The following is a 26,313-nucleotide window of genomic DNA, read 5'->3' as shown; positions in this document are numbered from 1 at the left end:
ATGACAGAAGAATACCAATCCATTATTAAGAATGATGTTTTTGAAATTGTTCCAAGGCTAGAAGGAAAATTTGTTGTTTCTTCTAAGTGGATATTTAAAATCAAGCATGTTGTTGATGGTAGCATTGAAAAATATAAAGCCAGATTTGTAGCTAGGGTATTCTCTTAGAAAGATGGAATTGATTATGAAGAAACCTTTGCTCCAATTGCCAGATACACCTTTGTACAAGTAGTCCTAGATATTGCAACACCAAAGGGATGGAAAGTGCATCAAATGGATGTAAAAACATTTCTGAATGGAAAGATTACAAAAGAGGTATATTTGGAACAACCAAAAGGATTCAAAATTGATAACCCTAAAGTCTTTGTTTGCTGGCGCAAGAAAGTTATGTATGCGCTTAAACAGGCTCCAAGGGTATGATATGAAAGAATTGATAAGTATTTCTCCAGTTTAGGATTCTCCAAGAATGAAGCTGATCCAAATATCTATTATAGAAAAGGATAAAGATGATATGATAATTTTGATACTATATGTTAATGATTTACTAATAACGGGAGATGATCATCTTATAGATCAATGCAAGAAAGATCTAATCAGAGAATTTAAAATGAAACATTTACGACTCCTTAATTACTTCCTAGGATTGGAAGTATGGCAGAATTCTGATAGCATCATACTTAATCAAGGAAAGTATACATTAGAGATCTTGAAGAGATTTGGAATGTGGAATTGCAAACCTATGTCTTCTCCAATGGAGACTAATCTACACAAACTTAAGGAAGTAGCTGCAAAATCACCCTTCATAGATTTTAATCTTTAGAGACAAATGATTGGGTCTTATGTACCTGGTAAATACAAAACTTGATATATGCTATGCTGTTAATGCCTTAAGTTAGTTCATGTGTGAGCCAAAGGAGATTCACCTAGTTGCAGTCAAAGACATTATAAGATACTTACAAGGCACCCTTAACCTTGGGCTCAAATATGAGAAAGTTGATTTGGACTTACATGGATTCACAGACTCAGATTGGGGTGGAAGTGTTAATGATAGGAAAAGCATTTTGGGATGTTTCAGTTTAGGCTCAACAATGATATCATGGATATGTAGAAAGCATTCATTAGTAGCACAAAAGCTGAATAGATTGCAACAACAATGGCCTCTCGGGAAGCAGTTTGGCTTAGAAAGTTACTTGTGGGATTATTTGGTCAACCCATGAATCCCATGATTATTCACTGTGACAATCAGAGTTCCATCAAGCTTTCTATGAATCCAGTTTTTCATGACAAGTCCAAGCATATTGAAATTCCTTACCATTATGTAAGAGATATGGTAGGTAGGAATACTGTAAAATTAGAATACATTTGCACTGCAGAACAAACAACAGATATTCTTACCAAACCTCTCTCTGAAGTGAAGATAGATCACTTCAGGAAAAGATTTGGTATGGTTGAATTATGTTACCTTTGTATTTCTTAATTATTAATAAAATAATTTTGTGTTAAAATTATTATTGTCAGGCTATTGATTGTTATGGGCTTCACCATTTGTATTCATTATCTAAGACGTGACGATCTCTGAGATAATAAACACTTTCATAAAAGACATTATGAAAGATGACGATCTCTTAGATAATGTGTTGAACAGTAGAGAATTACTGTCATATCTGAATGAGTTCAAGATCGTATTGTGATGTAGACATTTCTATGCTTGTGAGTCACAACTTGGATAAATGAAGAATTTAATTATTCTCCGGATTTTTAAAATATGTAATGGCACTTGGAGAATGCGTTTTTGTCTTGAAACATGATTTTAAAATAACTAATGGCACTTCTAAAGTGTGTTTTGCATGAAAAGATCAATAACATGCATTTTAAAACATATAATGGCACTTGGAGAATGTGTTTTGCATATGTTTCATGCATTTGCAAATGATGAACCTGAATTTGCAGAAAGAAGGGCAAACAACTTCACATTTTTCCTCTCCAAGAACATGTTTTTCACTAAAAATGAGCCCCATGATGTGGCTTGAAAATCCCCAAGAAGAGGGCCATTTTTGTATCTCCTCGCATTACAAAGCCCTAGGGGTTGAATCTCATGCAAAAAATGGTTCATTTCATGGCATTTTTTACCCACGTTTTTGTGAATAATGCCTAGATTTGGGGCAGTTTTGATCACTTTTTGGCTCAAATAGAAATTGTTTTGAGGTTTCAATCCATATATACTATTGAAGAACAAATTTTTGCTAAGTTGCCGATTTGGGTTCGGGGATAGATTTGGGTTCATGGGTTCGGGCAAAAAAAAGATTTCCCATTTGGTTTCGTGGGTGAGTTCGTGAGTGTATATATGTATATATATGCGAAAAAAGAGAGAAACATGCATAGTTATAAAACTAACTTACAAAGTTATTTCATAGTATGAATATATCATTGTTACTTGGTCATTGATCAACGCCAAATGTCAGAGATAAACATTAAATACTCGCTCATTAATCAATGTTAATATTGTAAAGAAAATCATACATTGACATTATTAAAAAAATGATATTTTAATGTAATTTGAAACACTTTTATGGCCCACAGTCCCAATCAAGGACTTTGCCCAGGCCCAGATCCAGACCCAAGCATGAATCCGAACCCAGACGAATCTAGATCCAAACCCAAGCTCTAGGGTCCGAACCCGGTAACTAAGAATTTTCGCTTTTAGATGTCAAAAAAGCTTCATTTCATGCCTTTTATGAATCACATTTTTGCTAAAAACGCCTAGAAAATTGGTTTTTTAATCCACTTTTTTGTCTTTTGGAGTCATAATTATGCATTTGGGTCCATGTATATTTATTTGGGGAAGACAATTTTGCATTCCTAAATATAAAATGACTCAAATAGATGCATTCTTTTTGCCATGTTTTTGCAAAAACGACAAAATTTTGCATGAAAAGGGCATGTTTTTGTTAAAAATAATTTAAAAATGGCATTTCCAGCCCATACATTTGGATCAATAGAGGTTGATTTTGAGTTTTAATGCATGCTATTGCCTTTGGAGACCATGTTTTTGGCATTCTCATATCAAATTCAATCCTTCATTGCTCATTAGTATTTGTTGAATGCAAATATGGAAGAAGTCAAATTATTGTTTGAGAATCCGGTATGGAGGAGAATTGGTCTTCAAAAGTTTATGATTCTTGCTATTTTGACTCTTTGATCTCCAAGTAGGTGGACATTATCAAATTTACTCATTAAGTCATGCTTATCTTGCTATTTTCATGCATATTATGGTTTGTTATTGCACATTTATCCAACTGTATGCTATATGGAGTGCAAATTCTCTTTGAATAGGATGAAAAGATTCATTTTTAAGTGTTTGGAATTTCCTGAAATTCCACTTTCGAATTTGCACATGAAAACAACTTGCTTGTTGACATGTTTTAGTCTCAAACCAAAAGTATGTGTTTGTTTTGTGCTTGTTTTCGTTGTTTGGTTGCTTGTTTTTTCATTTTTCTTCTTTTGGAAGAAATGGCAAGTTCTTTCCCAAGAATTTGAGCATGTTTCATTTCACTCCACCTTTCACCATTGTCATGCAAGTGCATCATTTCATTCTACCTCCATCATTACATATCATAACCCTTCGCATCTCACTCTTGATAGGCGATTACATGTATTTCCATCCATCATCCGCACATACATGTAATCTCATTCTCCATTCCCACTTTCACACATTTCACTCTCCACACCCTTTCGCATGTCATGACTACATGTAAATTCCTTTACATGTAATCACATCTTGAGAACACATTTTTGACTTAAAGTTACTTTTAAGGAGTCAAAAAATGTCATGTGCACGCATTCCCATGTACTTGGACTTCACCTTTCCTTAGAGATATCTATAAGAGCTCACTTTGCCTCATTTTCTCATCATCACAAGGACATTGCATCCATTCCTTTCATATGCAATTACACTTCTACATGCAATTACATGTAATCTCATTCTCCATCTGTGGTTACATGTAATCTCATCCTTTTTCCTTGTACATTTACATGCTATCCATCTTCCTAAGTCCCATTTTAGCCCTTCACATGTACTTTACATATCACATCCAATTCATTGCATATGTTCCATGAGTATCTAAAGAATACTCCAAATATATAGTTTCTTAGAGATCTTTTTTACAAATATTCTCATGGAGTTAGAATCCATATCTTCCAATGATGGATTCAATCCCATTGAAACTTTTGTGTTGCAGTAAGTCAATATATGCCAGGATTTCTATAAAGAATGAAGACATCCAATAAATAAGACGTGCTTTGATTCTCAAGAAGTAGTAATTCATTTGATATTCATTGTCCCAATAGTTGTTTGAGGACTTGAGTTCATATGGAAATGCACCAAGCAATTTCTTTCAAAAAAAAAAGTTGCAAATACTTGGTGGAAAGTTATTTCGAGTTTACATTTGGACATTATCAAGAAGGTTTTCAAAGTGTCAGAGATTCCAGAATGTGCCAATCTACAAAAGAGAATTAATGACAACTTGAACAAGAAAAAAGCTTGATGACAACAAGATTTCAAATGACAATAGACAATTCATCAAAGAGAGTCAGAGGCTATCAAAAGATGCAACACCATGGTTATCAAGGTGAATGCAGTGGCACAAAATACAAGAACTCTTGATCTTGTGATCATTTGGGAAATCATTGCCAAGTACAAGGCCCTTCAGAACAATCCCTAGGATTGTTTCTTTTCTCTACTGTCTTTCTTCTTTTTATTTCATGTTTGTAATTAAATAGGATGTATTACATGAAAATGTGTAATTACATGTAATACAATTTACATGTGTAATGACATGTAATCCAATAATTTCTCTTGTTAGTTTGACTGGGTCAAAGTTGGTTGAATTGCTCCCACTTTTTCCTCCATCTTTTTTTGAACTCCTTTGCCCTTTGCCTATATAAGGAGAGCCCTGTCATTGTAAAAATCATCTTTTGTTGCATGGAAGAAAGATCTACCAAACTTGTGCAAGGATAGCTTTGATTGTGTAGTACCAATTCGGGGGAAAAGTGAATAAAATAAGCAATTGGATTCAAAGTTTTGACTGGAAGCAATTGTGATAGTGCAAACTAGAAGCTTTGATTGTAATTTGTGCCCATTGTCTTTGATTCATGTTATTATTGTGTGTTCAATAATAAAGCATAGTGAGTTAAGAAGCAATAAGAGCTGAAGCTTTGATCGGGGGTGATTGTGGTAATACATAGACTAGAAGCTTTACTTGTAGCTTGTGTTACGATCTCAAATTCACGAAAAATAGTTAGACTTCCCTACTTTTGGAAGTCTTTGTGCCCTGATGGTCGAGGTTATTCTTATATAATAGGTTAAAATAGGACTTAGAGCCAAATTGGTATGTTTCAGCTAGCTTTTGAGTTAGTGTTGGTTTATCAGTCTCACCGTTTACAACTTTAGATAGAAGTGTAGTTTGAGGTTTCATCTTGCCCATTACTTTTTCCACGGGTAAGTGGATTCTTTCCTGAAAGCTAAGAGGAAAGAATATTGGTAACACCCCTTACAAAATCTCTCAACTTCTTGCTTAACTTGAGTTGATTCAAGGAATGGTGAGAAGGGGAACTTTCCCTTTAAGGTAGGAGAGACATTGTCTCACATGTTGTGGCTGGTCATCCTATTTTGCGGTTGTATTTTACCCAAAACTCTCAGTTGCAACATATTCGCCCAACAAACTTGTCCTAATCTCCTATGCTGATTTACAATGCATAACTTTTGTAAACTCCAAGTCGGCTAGATTGCATAAAATAGCATGTTTTTCTTTGGCATTATTTTCAATTCTTTTCTTTCCCGCTGAATTTGCGAGTGGTGTCATTGGCAATGCATAACCATCTAGCATTGATTGCCAAATGTCAAATCCAATAGCTTTTAGATAAACTTCCATTTTATATTCCAAAATGCATAATTTGTCCTTTAAAAAGTTGGTGTCCTATTTTGAAAACTCACGGCCATTTGTGCTCTTTAGATCTATCTTCAAGCTGTTAGGTTTTAAAGAAGGAACCAAATCTGATACCAATTGAAGAGCACAGTATTATATTGAGAGAGGTGGGGGTTGCGGGGGGGGGGGGCGGGAGCGCAGCGGTTGTGAATCAGTATAATAATAACTTTTATCTACACAATAACTTCAAATACTGAAATAAACAATTATGCACTTGAACACGATGACACCACTTCTTCATAGACACCAAGCTAATGGAAGCACCAATTCCCACTACTAGTCTTTGTGCACATCAACCCACTGTACCCAAACTGTTTTTCCACCTTATCAATGTTGCTTGCTCAATTGATGATGGATACTTTTATTGCACACTTTTCTCTCCTTATCTTCATATAAATTTATTCTCCTCTCATCCCGAAGTCAGCCAATAACACTTTACTCTTCACTCTTCCTTGTATATTTATGAGAATAAATATTTATATATCAGATAAAAATGTGATTATATGAAATCTTTGATCAACACATTTTTTGTGTTATTTGTATATACTTCTCTTGTTTTATAATTCAACACACTTTCTTTTAACTCATGTATATATACACTTATATATAAATCAGATTTATATATGTATATTCCTATTATACCACTTAACTCTTCATTCACTGCTGACTTCTAATATACCTCACACACTTCACCCCTTTTTTCCCAAATGAAGTACTATCTACTTATACCTTTTAATTCCAACTAAAAGTTACATCTCTATAATTATGTCTTTTCATAATTATTAACTTTTTCTTAATAGTAATAACTTTTATCCTTATCGAGCACTCCTTAATGTCATCGATATATGTGCTATGTTTTATCTTTCATAAATCTTAATTTTTTCTTCTATCCTTAAATCAGACTTTCATTTTTGGCAGTATGCATTGGTGAACTCCCGATGGCATATACAGGTCTCCTTAAATACATCGCTGCTTGTTAAATTAATATCTCCTTTCTGGAATGGTGTTCAACTTTGTTGTTTTATTTCCACCATTCATTGTTGCCATATATATTGAATATAAACCTTAATTGCTGCACTTTCCTTAGACATAATTTCTTCATTCCATGCTGTTTTCTCTCCCTTTTTTACTATATCAGGCCGCCATCTATTTGAAGTCAGTATACGATTGTGGCTTTCGTATTGTATGTAATCATCTGCTAGGTATGATAACAGTCGCTGCTCAAATTGATTACTTTATCACCGTATTTCAAAGACCATTCACAGATGATATTCTTGTCTTCAGTGCAGCTCTCCGCACTTGTTCAAGGCTGGCCCAGGATACATCAAACTGTTTTGTTCAACTCGATGGAATACTGCTGATTTGAACATCAAACTGTTCATCAAACTGAGGATACATCAAACTGTTTTGTTCAACTCTTCCTTCAGATGACTGTTTATACTTTCTTTGAAGTTGCTGCATATTGTATTTGCATCAATGTTTTCTCATCAATTAAAACCGCTTAGACATCTCTCACCATTAACATAAATCTTTGTTTCTTTCAACTGTTCTGTCATGATTAGTTCAATTTCTCCTTTTACAAATCACTTAGTCAACTGTCAAACCTTGTCTCTGCTTTCCCTGATTCAATTAACATTGATTTCTTATGTCTTTCACTGCTCATCCACTCACGATAGTCTTAAATATTGATTATAATGATAGTCTTACAGTTTTTGCTATCAATTTGTCTTGAACAATATATCGTTGTTTTTGTTCATATTGTATGCTAACATATCATGACTGCAGTGTGATTTGAACAGCAAATCACTTCTTTGGCATCACTGTTTATCGTTCGCTACACATTTTTTGATGACATAAGTCAATGCATTTTGCTATGTTGATAGTATATGTCTCTATCATGCTGATTGTACCCAAACATTAATCTTTGCCATTTTAACTTCTTTTTCTTAATAACAGTCTCTCGAGTCTATTAGATTTTTATTAATTTAATCATCCACTTCAATATATAAATATATCTTTGTTTGTATATGTGTGCGTGTGTGTGTGTGTATATATATATTTGTATATATATAAATACACATATACATACACACACACACACAGAGATATTGATGCGTCTCCTGGTGATGTCTTTGACTTTGACATCAATGACAATCTTCCATCAACCACTATGTTGGCCCTGGAACCTGCCATAGCACAACTTTCCTAAAATATATGGGGTATAAACTTTAAAGATCTCATCAGAAGTGCTGATGGATGGATTGATTCATTCTTTTAAGTCTAGACGAGCTAGACTTCTGAATCCCCTTGAAACATTGGATTATATTGAGGGAATCACCTTCAATCCGTACTCTTTTGTACTCCTGAGAATGCACAGGTTTAAGGAAACGTTGAGTAGCAAATGCTTCAGCATGGTGATTGGTCTGGATTCCCAGTTAGTTATTGTGTTTTTCGCTCACCATTTGTCATTTTTGTTTCTGTTTCTTTGTATTTGTAAATTTCCCATTCTTCAGGTTTGCAAGGTTAGGCCTTGATCTTTTCTATTGAACTCTTTTCAATGTGAACATTTGTACTTTATTTAAAGAATGTGTGTGTTTGACTTAATTGTGCACAATGACAGGCTTTATTTCTTGTGAATTTATTAATGTGGTGAAAACTGTCAATTAATTTTGTTTGTTAGAAGAATGATTAAATAAGAGTATGTATAAATAGAAAATTTGGTGCTATATCTGTATAAGTTGGTATTTGTTATTTTGTGTTATTGCAGATATCAAATTTTCTGTGACTACATTTTTTTCTGGAAGTTATAATTTTGGTAAGGGTTTTTAATTTTCTAATTAGCTGGCATTTGCGTATAGAACAATAATTTGTATGGGTGTAAAATAATTATAGGTGTCATCATAATATTTTTCCAAAATTTGACAGTGGTGTGATGGTAGGACAATATCTATTTGGGTATTCCTAGTCTCTTTGTTATATTGTTTCTGGGGATGTGTGGATTGGTTGCAGAATGATCTATGCATTCTTATAGAGGCTTCCTTGTAATCTGTTTATAATTGAATTTTCTGTTGATTTATCTGCCCACACTAACCACATATTTTATGTCTGAGATTCAGTGTTTACGTCAATGTAGTATATTTTATTTTATTTTCAACTCTCTTATTAGCTATCTGGTTGCAGCACTTGGATTTTGAACCAATAAAAACTGAAAGACCTGGAGAGCTGATTGCCTACTACAAAATAGCAAGTATGGATGTTGTTCAGTTTATCTCCAGAGCTGACTAGCATATCTTATTTCTTTATTGATAGTTATTCACATGTTCTTCAGATCATTATAAATGGGCACTCAATAAACTTTTCAGTGAACATAATTTTGGACGGGTGATTATCTTAGAAGGTGCGGCTACTATCTGAAGTTGAAATAGGATTCACATTTAACTTCAATATTTTAACTTACTTTTGTCTGTATGTGGTTCTAATTTATTATACTGAGTCACTATGCTTTTTGGATGGCAGATGACATGGAGATTTCTCCTGACTTCTTTGAGTATTTTGAAGTTGCGGCATCATTGCTTGAAAAAGACAAGTATGTTGTTAAATGAAAAGTGAAGATGGCTATGATGCATTTATATTCAGTTTCCAACATAGAGAATTATGTTTTCTTTCCTTGATATTTATGTTTCTCTGTGGGATTTTACATTATTTGTTTTGGGTAAAAGCACCCTCATGGCAGTTTCATCTTGGAACGACAATGGGCAAAAGCAGTTCGTTCAAGATCCTGGTGAGCATTGCGATATTGACATGTATTTTATTTCAGTATGAAATGTTAATATACACAGAAGATTATATAGTGATCACTTGACACTGGCTTGTAGAAACACTTTATCGTTCAGACTTCTTCCCTGGATTGGGATGGATGCTTACCAAGCAGTTATGGGATGAGCTGGCTCCAAAATGGCCAAAAGCATATCCTTTTCTTTTCTGTTTGTTTGTAGATCATTGTCTTGTACATCACTGAAATATTTCTGTTTGATTCATTACTCCTTTGTATACTTAATGTAATTAAACTTATTGGGATGATTGGATAAGATTAAAGGAAGTACGTAAGGGTCGACAATTTATTCGTCCAGAAGTGTGCAGAACATATAATTTTGGTGAACATGTAAGTGCGCTTCTAATTTCTTTTACAGAGATGATTTCCAGCTGCCTCTTTAAACTAGAATTTACTTGTAACGTGATGAACTCTTATTGGATTCCACTCTCCATAAGTGTTTGGAAAGGTTGGCCTTTTTGTTGATTGATTTATTTTCTAGTAGTTGAATATTTGTGGCAGCTTTGATTTTGATTAACAAATGTCTTCTATCAACATGTTTCTATTTAGGTACAAATTTGAACAATACTTTGTACATCAGATCTAAACATTGTTTTGATTGGCAAGGGGCCAAGGCCCAATATGGGAAAGTATATTGGACAATTTCATTTCAATTTTTCCTATCCTCTGAAAATTCACCAGTAACTTCTCTGATCAAAACCATCTATCCTTCATATGGAGATACACACAAATTAAGTAATAACTATATCGTTTTTATTTAAATCTGAATGCAGCAGTTTTGATCTTCCTACCGATCTTAACAGTCCTGAACCTTAATTCTCCTCATCTTACCAAGCTTTTACTTCCTTTGAATACATTTGAAAAAGGTAGGGACAATAGTGCTTAAAGTTATTTAAAATAAATAAATATAAACAAAGATTACAATCTATACTAGATAAGCTTTCAGAGTCCAATGGCCTTGCGTCTGATACTTGTTAGGAATTGAGGACTGTTGTTGGCACTTGAATGAGTTTCTGAGATGTATTATGACTAGTTTCGTCATTGATGATGACATATGTTTGTACACTCATGACAGACACAAATTCTGTATATCGTAGGGTGATTATCAGTTCAGTGAGTTTAGTTGGTGACCATATTATATATATGGGATTACATGTGTGCAGTAGAATGAATAAAGACGTCAGATACTGCCTCTAGGAAATGAAGCCAAGACAGAGGGTAAAGACGTCCACTAAGGATCCAAACAAACATAAAAAGAGAGATAGGATTTACAAATAGACGAGCATTACCTCGTACACATGGCCTGGAAACATTATGAAAGATGCCAAATCTTTATCCATGATGACATAAGAACCTAATCTACATAGAGCCAGAAGGAAAAAAATCTGCTAAAGGAATTATCAACCAAATACAAACAAGAGCAATCTGGAGTGCACGAATACAGAGATACAAAGATATCAAGAATGAGAGAACTTGAATAACATCAAAAAGGACTTGACGTAGAAATGAAAGATGCCAAAGACACATATAATAGAGAAGAGATCAAGCATGCAGAAAGAAACAGATGATGAGATCACTATCGCTGCTACAAATCTCAACAGACCCACAATTCTTGCTGTTGAACCTGGCTCTGATACCATGTTAAAGTATAGCCCAAAAATTAAGATAAACAACAATATGAAAAGTAGAAAAGTAGCACAAAAATGCAGGACGACTTTATCCTAGGAAAACCCTGCAACCATAGGGAAAAGCCCAACCACACCAGAAAATATACTTTTATTTACAAAAAAGAATTGAGTACAATGCTTTCACTTGATATATGGTTGTATACAAAGTAATCACACATATATAAAGAATTGAGAGACTCTTAACATCACGCACGAGGGTCTCTTCAATTTTCAAATTATAAGACTCGTCATATTTCCAAACGCATGCCTCTTCACATGACGCATGTCTCAAATATTATGATAAATATATTCTTCAGCTGAAGATGACCGTAACGGTCATATTTCTATTTCATAAAAAGATCTCTATTGCAGCTACAATCTTCAACATGATTATCTCTTGTAATATATCGTGGCTTCGTCAAAGGTAAAGAGTCCTCTCATACGATACCATCAGAGATTAATACCCTCTGCATTGAGTGTCCATCATGGTTTGTCTCATGAATGTGAATAGAGCATTTGTACTAATATTCAGGAAAGCTCATGCCTGTGTTAATTGATACCATTGTTGACATGTTTAACACTATGCCTCCTTTAAGTTGATAGGTTACCATACCCATGTGGGTATTATCAAATGCTTCAAATATAATTTGGAGCACCAACAAATTACATTTGTGAAGACCAGACACTTATGTGTATGATTATTGTTTTTAAATTATGTCAAAGATATATATTTGTTGATATACAAGACGCTGTTACCTGAGATGATTGATCTGCGTAGTAAGTCATATTAGTTTAGGGGTGTTTTACCATGACTTGTGAACAAATCCCTATCTTTAGGTAAAATTCATTATAATAGTAATCTTGGATTCAGGGACATGTCATCTAAGTGTCGTTTATTTTGAAGTGTCCTGGCCTCTGTTGATGTAAGATTGCCGCAAATGTAATAGCTCTGCTGTAACTAATGTGTTTTCCAGGTACAGATCTGAAAGTAAATATATAATGGTAGAAGAGACATGTCCCGTGTACGGACATGGCATGGGACTTGTCTCTATGTTGATCAATAACATTAATTAATAACTATTTCATGTCAATAACATTACACAGTCTGTGTGTGTATATATATATATATATATATATATATATATATATATATGTATGTATGTATGTATGTATGTATGTATATAAATACTTGGTATATATATAGATATATATAAAATTATTGGTAATAATGTTTAATTGGTAAACATAATCTCTTGATCAAACTAGTCCGATTGAAGCTACAACATTAACACTTCCTCTTAGGGAGGATTCTTTGTAAGATGAGCACACTATACTCTCGAGTAATGAGAGAGATATCATCTCAATATTATATTTTGAATTAATGAGAACAACATTATTTAGATGCTACCTTACGGTATCATCATGTATGATTAAACCAGAAATATCAACCATTTGATAGTCATCATACTTATATTTTCTTTGGTATGTGCATTGGCATCAAGTCTCGTGATGCCTACCAAGGAAAATATCTGCACATGGTGTCTCCAATACTACGTCTCATAGTATACTCCATGCAATATCTTAGTACGATAACTTCAAGAATTATCTATGATATATGTACTATCATAATCTCCACAAATATCAACCGAATGATATCCATTAGGATAGTAGGTTAAACTATTGTTACAATCATCACTTTACAATAGTAACCATAATCAAAACATCAATGACAAATTGTCGCATCTCATGATGTTTACATAGAATCATGTAGTAACTCATATGATATCCACCATGAACCATATCGTAGGGTGAATCCACCATGGATATTCCTAGAGGGCAGAGAAAGGGCTTTAACCTCAAACTTCTCTCTGATAGAGAAGAAAGCATTACAAGGAATTTCACCTTGAACTCCCTCACAAGGAACTTATTAAGTAGATATTTGTCTATCCAAGATTGCTTTTGATAAACTGTCAAACTCCCTCTAAATTTGATATCAATCGTCTGACCTCCTAGCAATAAGTTGTTTCATGCTCTTTGATTCAACAAGTATGCATCTATTTAGAAATGTCATAGTCTAGATATTCGCATAAAGGTCTTCCAACCTACATACATGGAACTTCATCTCATGAATCATATTCCTTTGAATTCTATAGTCTTCTGAGATCTAGAGAATCCATTTCGACATGGTCTACTCCCTCTGAACAAATATGACCAAGATCTCAAAGGTCAACTGAAGTGTATCCTCTAGCTGCTCCCTCTATTATGAAAGTGTATCTTGATTCATAGTAACATGAGTGAAAGTACTAAATTGTGGATTTATCTTTAGGCTTAGCATCTCTAGACAGTAAAGATAATGTTGTTCCCTTTTGAAGATTCAAGTACATGCTCCTAACTTCTTCATCCAAAGTTTCCTCTAATGAAACGTTAGGCTCCCTCTTGTTAAAGATAAGATAAGATAAATATATTAATGTCCAACAAAAGACCACCAAAAGGTCTATGGGACTGAAAGATTACAGCAAGAAATTTGTCAACAACAGGACCACCAAACGGTGTTTGAAAAAAACCAGCAACAAAAACAAGAAGATGAATAAAGAAACAGAGAGTGGCAGCAACAATGACTAGGAGTCCTTTCTAGGCAAAAAGAAGTCAGCCACCGAAGGAGACGATTGTGGATGTGCAAAACCTCTAGTCTACTTCTGTGGTCTCATGGAAGATTGTGTCCAAGGTCCGACAGATCTGGACTGATCACATGATATGGTAGAGCTAGATGACCTCTTCACACCAAGTATACTCATAATCTCAATCATAGAAAATATCTTGCTCCAATAGCCTCACTTTATCTAGCATGATCAACATATGACTAATGAATCCTAGATCCAAAACTACTTTGAAGCTAATTCATAATAGTGAGTTGTACACAGTATTTTGGTAGCATACCTAATGTACCGTTCTTCTTTTCTTGCAAGAACATCCTTATAAAAGATTAAGGCAAATAGCTCTTATAGTAGATACATATAGAAGTACAATAAAAAGAGGTTGACCACCAAAAATAAATAAGGGTAATACTCAAGAAATAGTAATTAGGAAATACTTATCTCATTATTTGGGAACAAATGCCCAACGACATCCTTCATTATGTGAGTCCTTTCTACATGTATGTGGGAGTCTGACTTGGAGCTTCTTCTAGCATCTTAACTCAATGCTATGCAAATTGTAGCTGGCATTTGTAATGATATGAAATGCACACCACTTTACTCACTGAGAATCCCTAAATAAATGAGTGGTGCAATCTTAAAGATGCCCCTACAATTCCTTATTATCCTCCGACTCTTGTCAACATTCAATTTATGCTAAGAGAAGATGGTGATTCTTATGGTACCAATAGACAATATCTGAATAGATGTATTCCTTTGCTTGTCCAGTAAAATATTCTTTATATTCAGGTCTCTATGTGCAACTCCATGTTTATTTAATAACGATGTTCCTTTCACAATAACAATAGCAATAAGAGGCACATCCTGCAAGTGATCCTCTTGTTTCAATGAATTGCTTCATGGAGAATTCCTCCATTCATTTTACTATCGTCATTTGATTGTATACCATCACTGCAGAATTATAGTCCTTGACTGCTCAGTTGAAGTCAGTTGCTCCCTCCACATCTATATTTAATGGCAATGATCCTTCTTGAAAGAATTCTCTCTCTCTTCACTATTAACAACTTTATTTATTCTCTTTGATGTGCATATAATTGTTTTGTGCATTAAGCAAAGTCTTCCTGATATTTGTCAATTCTGAGGAAAGAATATATCATCCCCCTTGATGCAAACTTCAAATTGATACCTCGTCTCATAGTGAATTCATTGACTATTTTGATATAATCAGCTTCCATGGGTAATATCAGGGACCATTCATGGAGTCTCAAGATTGAAGACCTGGGAACCTCCAGACTCAATATGAGACTGAATTTTTTTGGCTTTTGGTCTTTGGTATGACACTTGTTGTCTTCTTTGCAATAGTGATCAAGATACTTTATATGAATCACTGAAAGTATAAGTAGGAGTAGTGATCATATCAGATACCCTTCATAAACTTCTGTGTCAACAAAATTAGGAAAGTATGAGTAAATCTCATTGCAATCCTCTTTTTATTCTGAACACCGTATTATTGATGATACAATTTCATTGTAGCCACTGCACCAATCAGTTTTCTTAGTACACCTTTAATCCTTTCTATTGGCAATGTAACTCTTTTCTATGCAATGTATGTCTCACAATTGTCAAATGAATGAAGCATAATATATAAACACCCAATTTTGAGGAAGTTGTGATCTAGTTATAACTGACTGGAAACTGCTTGACTTCCATTGACTTCTATTTATCCTTGCTTAAGGTTATTACACACATCTCTGCAGTCAACATGGATAGACGACTACCAAATTATTCAAATCCCTTTAAAATTCCTTTATTAGCTATGGCTAGTAGAAGGGCCTTGATTTCAGAGAAACATTTTCCTGCTCTGAAAATTTAGTAGAAGGGCCTTGACTCAGAGAAACATGTTACTTCAAAGTATGTATATTTCTATTCAATTCAATTGATGTTTTATATTATCATCAACTTTGAAATAACATAGTTGCCGACAAATCCCTTTCCATCACTGGTGTAAGTCATGGAATTGTGACAGTTGCTTCCCGTCATCCAAATCCACACTGAAGTGTTGACCGCAACATCTAACTTCTGGGCAACCAATTCAGTCTTACTCAATAGGTTAATTCAAAATATTTCCTCACTGCTCTGCAGTTGTAATTCCATCTTATATACAGAGGCCCTTGTTCATAGTATTGCTTTCCACTGGAACACAAATATTGTGTGGAAAACCTGCAGTATGTCTCTCTTTCAATTTCTGTCAAAATGGATCCCGTGCATGTGTCCATTCTTCAGTTGATACATCCTTTGTGCATATGGTCTCTTAGAAAGAGATGAAAGTCTTCAATTATGAGGGGATCGTTGTCCTTAATGAATATTTTCTCTCTACTTGATAATATTGTTGTTTTAGGAATATGAATCATTGCACACAATTTCTTTACCAATTTTTCATTTAATACCATCTCTTATAAGGTAATTAGTGGTATGATTTATCCTTGGTAATTGGCTCTATAATATGCAGGTCTGTGTCTTGTTTCTATGGTTACATCCCGTGATTCCAGTGTCTGTGCTTAGCTTTTATCAAACCAATTTGAATTAAGAATGTTTTGTCGTGTGGGATGGCAAGCCTTTCAAGTGCATCGCTTCAACTCCAAAACTTTGTCGAAATTCCATTTTTACATCTAAGTTTTAATACCTTTGAGGTGACTTATCTGTATTCATTTTACTCCAGGGAAGACAAAAGTGGTATTTCAGGCTTCCATATTCGTTTTGAAGCTTTTTATTATGCGTGCCTGGTAATAGATTCCATTCTAGCAATCCACAATAAATCATTTGTGATGATACTATATGATTCCTTTTATTCCCCGTAATTAGTATTCCTATTATTTATAAATCTGTTTTCATTGTGCTGATCCTACTCCTGGGTGTTACAGATGGATCACGAAGACCATAGGACTATATTCGATGAATTATTAATCATAATAGTCTTCCTCCTTGACACTTGACAACTTCAAATATCCTATCATATCAAACTTCGCAATTTCCCTTATTTTGGAAACTTCACAGGCTAGTACTGAACCTGCTCTGATATCATGTTGATGTAGCTGTATTAACAGTGCTGTAACTTATGTGTTTTCCAAGTGCAGATCTGAAAGTATATATATAAGGGTAGAAGAGACATGTCCCATGTTGATCAATAACATTGAATAATATTGATTAGATGTCAATAACATTACACAATATTTATGTGTGTGTGTGTGTATACACACACTGTATGACTCTCTAATAATTATTAGTTATTTGTAATAATGTTTAATTGGTAAACAAAATCTCTTGATCAGACTAATCCGACTAAAGCTACAACCTTAACAGCCTCTGTCCACTTTGTCTAATACTCGAAGCCTGCCACTATGTACTTGGACCATCATGTAACACTTACCTTCAAAGGTCCTGTAACGTTATAAAAAGCTGATCCAATGATTAGACCATCAAGTTATATATTAACTAGGGAAAGAGAAGGAAAGGTCCTCAAATTTAACCCTTTGGGGAACCCAAATCTGATTAGCATAGCCCAATATGGATGGAGGGGTTCTATTGCATAATTCAAATCCTTTCAGGGGATTCAATCCAAAAGTCTCTCTTTCTTCTCCCTTTATGTTTGTTTCTTGATTAATGTTAATTGATTGAAGTGTGATGGATGAAATGCAAGTAAAGTAGGAGCATATATAATGATAAACAAGTGAAAGATCTAATCTAATATATCAAAGTAAGTGTTATGAAATGACAGAGAGGAAGGTATACTCACTTTGAGGACTAGTACAGGACACAAGATCAGATCTGAAAATGAGCTATCAAACTACATAAGAAACTAGAACAAAGATGGAACTGAAACCTGGAACATGGAATCTGCCAAGCGTGAACATCCAGTGGTCTTAGGAATAGGTCAACTTGGGGTATAGGTCAAGGTCGGTGTATACCTCATAGGCTTGAAGCTTGAATTTGTAATGTCCGAAACTTTGATTACCATACTGATCTGATTGTGCGGATCGCACAGATCTTATCTTGCATGAAATGCCTTATGAAGGCCTATATATAAATTGCTCCTTGTCTAGGCATGATCGGTGTCTCCTTTGATATGATTGTGTTTAACTTAGCTAATCTTAGTTAAGTTTGATTACAGACCAATACCTCCTTTGAGTGCCGATTATGAGAATTTTATGGGCCAACCTAGATAGGGTCATGTCCCTTCAAGGGACTTGCCCTTTGGTTGACATATTTACATAGGGTGTGGTTGTAGTTGAAGGACACACAAATAACAATAGTCTGCTCCTTGAACAATACTGCCCTAGATGAATACTTGCTGAGATAAAACATTTTCAGAATTATATTTATCACTTCACTCAAGTCTGGTTATTGAAGATCATCTAGTGCAAGCATCATAGAAGAAGGTATTATTAAACTTTGATTTATAGCAGAACTTGCAGAAACTTTACATGATATCAGAGCTCTGGTAGTCGAACCTAGGCTCTGCGAATTAAATGATCAGACTTTAATATCTAGCAACATTCTTCTATCTTCAATGGCAAGCACAATCAGACCCAAGGAGAGATTTGATGGGAAAGAACACTTCATTGCTTGAAAATTCAGAATTATGATGATTCTTTAAGACAATGATGTGAAACAGTTTGTTGATTCAGCATCCAAGCAATCAAATGTTGAACCTAATAAAACTATCTGGAGTAAAGGAAACAGGAAAGCCATGCAAATCATATTAAATGGAGTGAAAAATGGAATAGTACCTATGCTAATGAAACATCAAACAACATTTAATATGATGAATGCATTATTAAATGCATATGAAGTTAACAATGCGACTAGAACCCTTGCACTAAAAAGGCAACTAAATCATATACAAAGAAAGAAGGAAGAATCTATGAATTCTTACTTTCTAAGGGTTGCTAGTCTAAGAGATGAACTTACAAGTATAGGGGTCATAATTGAAGACAAGGAACTAACACTTATGGCTATAGACGGGCTACCGGATTCATGGGAAACATTTGCACAAGGAGTAAGTGCTAGAGACAATCTTCCTGACTTCAATAGACTCAAGGGAGATTGCCTTCAAGAAGAATCTAGAAAATTGAAGAAAGGGGGGAAGTTGAAAACTGAAGGTGAAGAACTTCATGCTCTCAACACAAATTCCTATAAAGGTAAGAAGAAGCACTTCAAGAAGAAGGGTAATCAAAAGAATGACAAACCTAGAAAAAATCTATCCACAATAAAATGCTTCAAATGTGAAAAATTTGAACACTTTAGATCTAGTTGCCATGAGAATATAAAGCAACAAGTAAAATGTACAAACATTACTAGGAAAGAAGATAACTATGATCTCGAGAATCGTGTATTGTATTCTACACTATCAAATGAAGTATCAAGCAAAGCATGGGTGATTGATAGTGGATCATCTTGACACATTACATGATATAAAGAAGCACTTGACTCTATATCAGAAGAAGTTGATGGCAAAGTTACCATCAGTGACAATTCAACTCATTCAGTCAAAGGAATTGGGAATTGCACCTTGAAACTAAAATCAGGTAGTTCTTTACATCTCAAAGGAGTACACTATGTACCAAGAATAAAAAAGAATCTAATCTCTATTACATCACCTGAAGATGATGGACATAATGTTGCATTCATGGACGGTAAAGTAATGACCTGGTCTAAGATCTCTTCATTTAAGAAATCAAAGGTGATTGGTCAAAGAAAGGGATACTTGTATGAATTAAGTTTAGAACTTAGTCAACCTATTCAAGCCTTAATTCATGAAGTTGCTGATATAAGCGAAATATGGCATAGAAGGTTAGGACATCTAAATTTCAAAACCTTATTGACTATGGAGAAGATGGTTGCTGGTTTACCTAAGTTGAATAAAGATCATTCAAGCATATGCAAAGGATGCGCTCTAGATAAAAACACCAAAAGTCCATTTAATGATAGCACTAGAAAAACTAACAATGTTTTGAAATTAATCCACTTAGATATATGTGGAAGTACGTCTGTTCCTTCTCTTGGAGGATTCTGGTACTATATGCTTTTTATAGATGAGTTCTCTAGGAAAACCTGGAGTTACTTCTTAAAGTGTAAAGAATCATAAGAAATCCTTAAGAGATTTAAAGAATTCAAACCTTAACTAAAAACTTATCAGAACAAAAAATTAAAACTCTTAGGATTGATAATGGAGGGGAATATACTTCAGATTTGTTTAAAGAGTTTTGTAAAGAAGTAGGAATTAAGAGGGAATATACTGTTCCTTATAACCCGCAACAAAACGGGGTAGCAAAAAGGAAGAATAGAACAATTATAGAAGTAGCAAAAGCTATGATATTTGATCAAAATTTAGAATATTATGTTTGGGTAGAAGCCTCTTGTACTGCTATATATATTCAAAATAGAAGTCCTTAACTCCTACCTTAGAGATAAAACTCCTAAAGAAGTCTTTTCTAAGGTTAAACCTAATATAAGCCATCCTAGGATATTTGGATGCCCAGTATATATACATTTTCCAAAGGAAAAGAGAACTTAGTTAGAACCCTTCGAGAGGAAAGGTATTTTTGTCGGGTATAGTGAAACATCAAAGGCATATAAGATTTTCATACCTAGTTAGAAAAACATTGAACTTAGTAGGGATGTAATATTTAAGGAAGATTTAGCATTCAAAAGAGCCCTAAGTTCTAGAGAACCCTCTCCCTTACCCAGTTCTGAAGAGAATATTGAATTTGAATTTCAGAAGGAGAACATTGAAGAAATTGAAGATAAAATTCAAAATCTTAACCTTGAGGAAACTCAAAATCCAAAGCAAAGACCACTTCGAGCCATTAAGGAAGTAGAGAAAGCACAAGAGTCCGCTGCAACATCTAGAACCTTCAGAGAAAGCAAAAGACCCAAAAGATTTTCTAGTAATGCAGGAAACATGAGTGATTAATCTAAATTAGAGCCAACCAATGTTTCAGATGCTATTAAACATACAACTTGCAAGGACGTTATGACAGAAGAATACCAATCCATTATTAAGAGTGATGTTTAGGAAACTGTTCCTAGACCTGAAGGAAAATTCGTTGTTTCTTCTAAGTGGATATTTAAAATCAAGCATGCTACTGACAATAGGATTGAAAAATATAAAGCCAGATTTGTACTAGGGGATTCTCTCAGAAAGCTGGAATTGAGTATGAAGAAACCTTTGCTCTTGTTGCTAGATACACCTCTGTAAGAGCAGTCTTAGCTATTACAACATTGAAGGTATGGAAAGTACATTTGATGGAGTTAAAAACAACATTTCTGAATGGAAAAATTACAGAAGAGGTTTATTTGGAGCAACCTAAAGGATTTGAAACTGATAACCCTAATTTTTTTGTTTGCACGCTCAAGAAAGATCTCTATGGGCTTAAATAGACTCCAAGGTCCTAGTATGGAAGAATTGATAAGTATCTCACTAGCTTAAGATTCTTCAAGAATGAAGCTGATCGAAATCTATATTATAAAATGGATAGAGATGATATGGTAATTTTGATATTTTATGTTGATGATTTACTAATAACAGGTGATGATCATCTTATAGATCAATGCAAGAAATCTAATCAGAGAATTTGAGATGAAAGATTTAGGACTCCTTCATTACTTCCTAGGACTGGAAGTATGGTAGAATTCTGACATCATCACACTTAATCAAGGAAAGTATACATTAGACATCTTGAAGGGATTTGGAATGTGGAACTGCAGGCCTATGTCTTGTCCAATGGAGACTAATCTACATAAACTAAAGGAAGCAACAACATAATCACCTTTCATAGATTTTACTCTTTACTGACAGATGATTGAGTCTCTTATGTACTTGGTAAATACAAGACCTAATATTTGCTATGCTGTTAATGCCTTAGGTCAGTTTATGTGTGAACCAAAAGAGATTCACCTAGTTGTAGTTGACTTGGACTTACATGGATTCACAGACTCGGATTGGGGTGGAAGTGTTAATGATAGACAAAGCACTTTAGGATGCTGTTTTAGTTTAGGATCAGCAACGATATCATGGATATGCAGAAAGTAGTCATCAGTAGTACAGAGTTCCACAAAAGCTGAATACATTGCAACAGCAATGGCCTCTTGGGAAGCAGTTTGTCTTAGGAAGTTACATGTGGGATTATTTGGTCATCCCATGAATCCTACTATTATTCATTGTGATAATCAGAGTTCCAACAAGCTTTTTGTGAATCTAGTTTTCCATGATAGGTCCAAGTATATTGAAATTCCTTACGATTATGTAAGAGATATGGTAGACAAGTTAGAATAGATTTGGACTGCAGATCAAACAACATATATTCTTACCAAATCTTTCTCTCGAGTGAAGATATATCACTTCAGGAAAAGACTTGGTATGGTTCAATTATAAAACATTTGTTTTCTTTAAATTATTAATAGAATAAATTTTATTGTTAGGCGATTGACTGTTATGGGCTTTACCATTTGTATTCATTATTTAAGAGGTGACAATCTTTGAGATAATTAACACTTGTATAAAAGAGTTTATGAGAGATAACAATATCTTAGATAATGTGTTGAACATTTGAGAACTACTATCAGATCTAGATGAGTTTAAGATCATTATTTTGATGTAGATATTTCTCTGTTTATGAGTCACAATTTGGATAAATGAAGAATACAATTATTCTTGCAATTTTATCTTGTTTTCTGGTAGATCTTAGACTCAGGATCATGTTGTGATATAGGATTACTAGTACCTATGAGTCACAATTTGGATAAATGAAGAATTTAATCATTCTTCGGATTTTATCCTGTATATTGTATGCTTTGAAATATTGTTATCACTAGTATCAATGATAAGTCATATCACAAGTATGGTAATATTACATAGTATAATGTGTTCAAAGATACCGCATGCTTAGAAGATTCAAATAGAAATAGAGTATCAATCTATGCTTATTCATCATAATTGATGATGCTAGATATATTATCTCTCAGTATGGTTATCAAGTTAAGAGGGAGTGTTAAATCTGTAACTTTGATTACCATACTGATCTGATTGTGCAGATCAGACAGATCTTATCCTGCATGAAATGGCTTATGAAGGCCTATATATAAATTGCTCCTTGTCTAGGCATGATCGACGTTCCTTTGAGATGATTGTGTTTAAGTATTAACTTAACTAATCTTAGTTAAGTTTGATTACAAATCAATACCTCCTTTGAGCGCCGATTATGAGAATGCAATTGTGGGCTGACCTAGATAGGGTCATGTCCGCTCAAGGGACTTGCCCTTTGGTTGGTGTATTTATATAGGGTGTGGTTGTAGTTAAAGGACACACAAATAACAATAGTCTGTTCCTTGAACAATACTGCCCTAGACAAATACTTGCTGAGATAAAACATTTCAAAAATTACATTTATCACTTCACTCAAGTCTGGTTATTGAAGATCATCTACAACAAGTATCAGAGAAGAAGGTATTATTAAAGTCTAATTTATAGCAGAACTTGCAGAAACTTTACACAATGGAGATTGTAACACAAGATCTGCCAATTTTGATTTTGAAAATTTGTAAGTTTGTTCCTACACACAAGAAAAATGGAATTTGTTGGGGGGAAAATGGGCTTACCTTGGTCAAGCCTCCATTTAGGAATTAACCTTGAAATAAGATGAATAAATTATGTAACACAAGGAAAATGTTAGTAGTCACCTTGCTTCTCAAACCCTTATGGATGGATTCAGATGTGTTATTCACCAATTTGTATGAATGCTTGTATGTAGAATGTAGGATGTCTTCACAAATGCAATGAATATACAATCGTCAAATTATAGGCCATAGATGTAAATTAGGCTCGATATGCTTGAAGATGAATGGATGTACAATGATGGTATACTTAGATCTCCTTGTATGATGTTAAACTCATCTATCTCCTATGAAGAAAGAAGCTAGATCTATGGAAGGAAATGTGTGCTTAATTGAATGGATGGATTTCTATAATGAATCCTTGATTGCCTTACTTGAACTCCTTGAATGCACCTTAGACTTGATAACTTGGTTACAAATTGATGGATGGAATGCACAATTGAGAGAGATCTCTTGCTTGATGTTGGTGGATTGAGTGTGGATGGGGTCTTACAATTGATTAGGTATGATCAGATGAAGAAAGAAGGCCTCCTTTTATGGCGATTTTGGGCTCCAAAATCAATAAGGGCGACTACAGTAGGCGAGAAAAAGTTAAAAACAACAGAATGAGCTTTGAAATCCTGTTAGTTGCAACCTCGAGTATAGTTTGACCTCGACCTATATCGTTGTAGATCAACTTATGGGACATATACCCTATAAATCCCACGTAACATAAAAAACTTAGAGATCTCGAGTGTGTAAACAATTCAAGGAAAAATAAGGGGAAATGCAAAGAATCAAGCATAAATGCATCCATGTTTTAGGAGATCACTAAAATGGGGCCTAATAAGTCCTGAAGCTTCCAAATTAATGTGTACTAACTTTTCGGACTATACAATTAGCCCCTACTTTAGCGGTAGTATGAGACAAACTCATAGTCATGGTAAAGTAGATCAAATGCATGAGATGGACTTACCAAAGTTAAGGAGACAAGAAAATTTCAAGCACCCAAGTGACTTGAGTCCTCATCAAACCCAAAACTATGACAAGAGAGACATCACTTAACAAAGAGAGAAGGGATAGGGCTTGATTATCTAGGCCCAATAAGCACACGTCTTACTATAAATCACACAAAAAGGCAATGCTTTTAAAGATGGAATTGAAAGTCTAACATGGTTCGATTGTTGTGCTAGTCAATCCATCAAGGATTTTCCCTTAAGGATTGTGTGTCCAAAAAGGGAATTTGACTAAGATGATCAATTCTTAAGGACTTTTGTGTACATAAGAGATCGAAAGTTGCAAATACAGGGATCAATCCTTATGGATTTTTGTATTCATAAGGTATTGAAATATAATGTACCAAAAAAAATTGTGTGTGTGTGTGTGCAAAATCTGAGCGAAGTGTATGCCTCATGTTAAAGCTATTGCAAGCACCTTACTGGGAGCAATGGTTTTAACAGAGCATATATGCATCCTCTAAAGATGTTTCCACCATGAAATGCCCTCAAGAAAGGACAAATCAAGGGAAGTGTGCACGGCATAAAGAGAGTACAAGAGGGATCAACTAACTTTGGAGTTTGTGTGATCAAATGATAATATGTAAAATATTATGTCTCAATAAAATATTGTCATTCCTCGAAGGTAGTAGAACTATAAAACAAGGGAAGAAAGACACGCAAGAGTTACAAAGAAGAGGCTTTTTGAGCCAACATCATGAAGATCAGAAAGAATATAGAACTACTATTTTGTGTCATTCCAAGTAGACAATCACAAAGGCACAATTTACAAACACTGTCACATGTGCCACATACCATAGAGGATACAAATAGAAGAATGATTACAATATTTTGCGATTCCTTTATGATCTTGCACAAACAGGGCAACATGGGTCATTTAAAGAAATCTAAACAAAACATATAACAAGAAACACATCATGGGGGAAGTGCATTACTATAGGCAAGCACCAAGATCCATCGTACAAGAGAAGCTAATCAAATGTATTTCTTGTCCTCCCCATCTTGGTTTGTAGTGTTTGGGAAGATGGACAACTTGCAAGAGGAGCAACATCCACGGAGGGAACAATAGCCAGTGCCAAACAAGGACCATGCTATGAAGATAAGCCATTGTGTTTGTTACTAGGAGTGAGTGATAATTGTTGTGAAAACATTATTGGTAAATCATGATCAATATCAATAGTCTCATACATATGATTGGAATCACTAGCATGGATATCATTGTTAGTATTAATAACGTCATCAACAATATATTCTTCATTTAGATTAATAGAATCTAAGATATGGGTAGTATCATCATGGTTCATTTTAAGTTTGTCAATATTTACTTTGTCCATAGGTTCATTCATGGGTTGGTTAAAGGAAAGTGAAGCATGAGGTGTATCATGTAAAAAAATGGTTTGAGAAGCATGTTCACGATCTCTAGCTCAACATTTGTGACGACAATCATGAACATGGCAGTTATGTTTGGCTTTATTAGATGTGTGAGGTGGGGTAGGATCAATCAACATT

General features: G+C 34.3%; 1 protein-coding gene across 2 annotated transcripts in view; it reads left to right on the top strand.

Moving 5' to 3' along the window:
- The window catches only part of LOC149538966 (alpha-1,3-mannosyl-glycoprotein 2-beta-N-acetylglucosaminyltransferase-like), a 209,073-nt gene that overhangs the window by 150,502 nt on the left and 32,258 nt on the right, over window positions 1-26,313 (top strand). For both annotated transcript variants that reach the window (XR_016356149.1, XM_089800356.1), the window contains exons 9-14: window positions 9,165-9,231; window positions 9,313-9,381; window positions 9,501-9,570; window positions 9,704-9,765; window positions 9,860-9,950; window positions 10,053-10,146. Coding sequence is in view for 1 of the 2 variants with exons in the window: in XM_089800356.1 (XP_089656482.1) it covers window positions 9,165-9,231; window positions 9,313-9,381; window positions 9,501-9,570; window positions 9,704-9,765; window positions 9,860-9,950; window positions 10,053-10,146 (453 nt within the window). In the remaining variant the exon portion in view is untranslated. The remainder of the gene's footprint in view (window positions 1-9,164; window positions 9,232-9,312; window positions 9,382-9,500; window positions 9,571-9,703; window positions 9,766-9,859; window positions 9,951-10,052; window positions 10,147-26,313) is intronic.

This window comes from Cupressus sempervirens, chromosome 9 (genome assembly GCF_028749045.1).
Source record: "Cupressus sempervirens isolate cs-2001-9-10 chromosome 9, ASM2874904v1, whole genome shotgun sequence".
Lineage (NCBI taxonomy): Eukaryota > Viridiplantae > Streptophyta > Pinopsida > Cupressales > Cupressaceae > Cupressus > Cupressus sempervirens.
The sequence above is the reverse complement of the archived record's forward strand: the minus strand, read 5'-3'. Positions and strand labels throughout refer to the sequence as shown.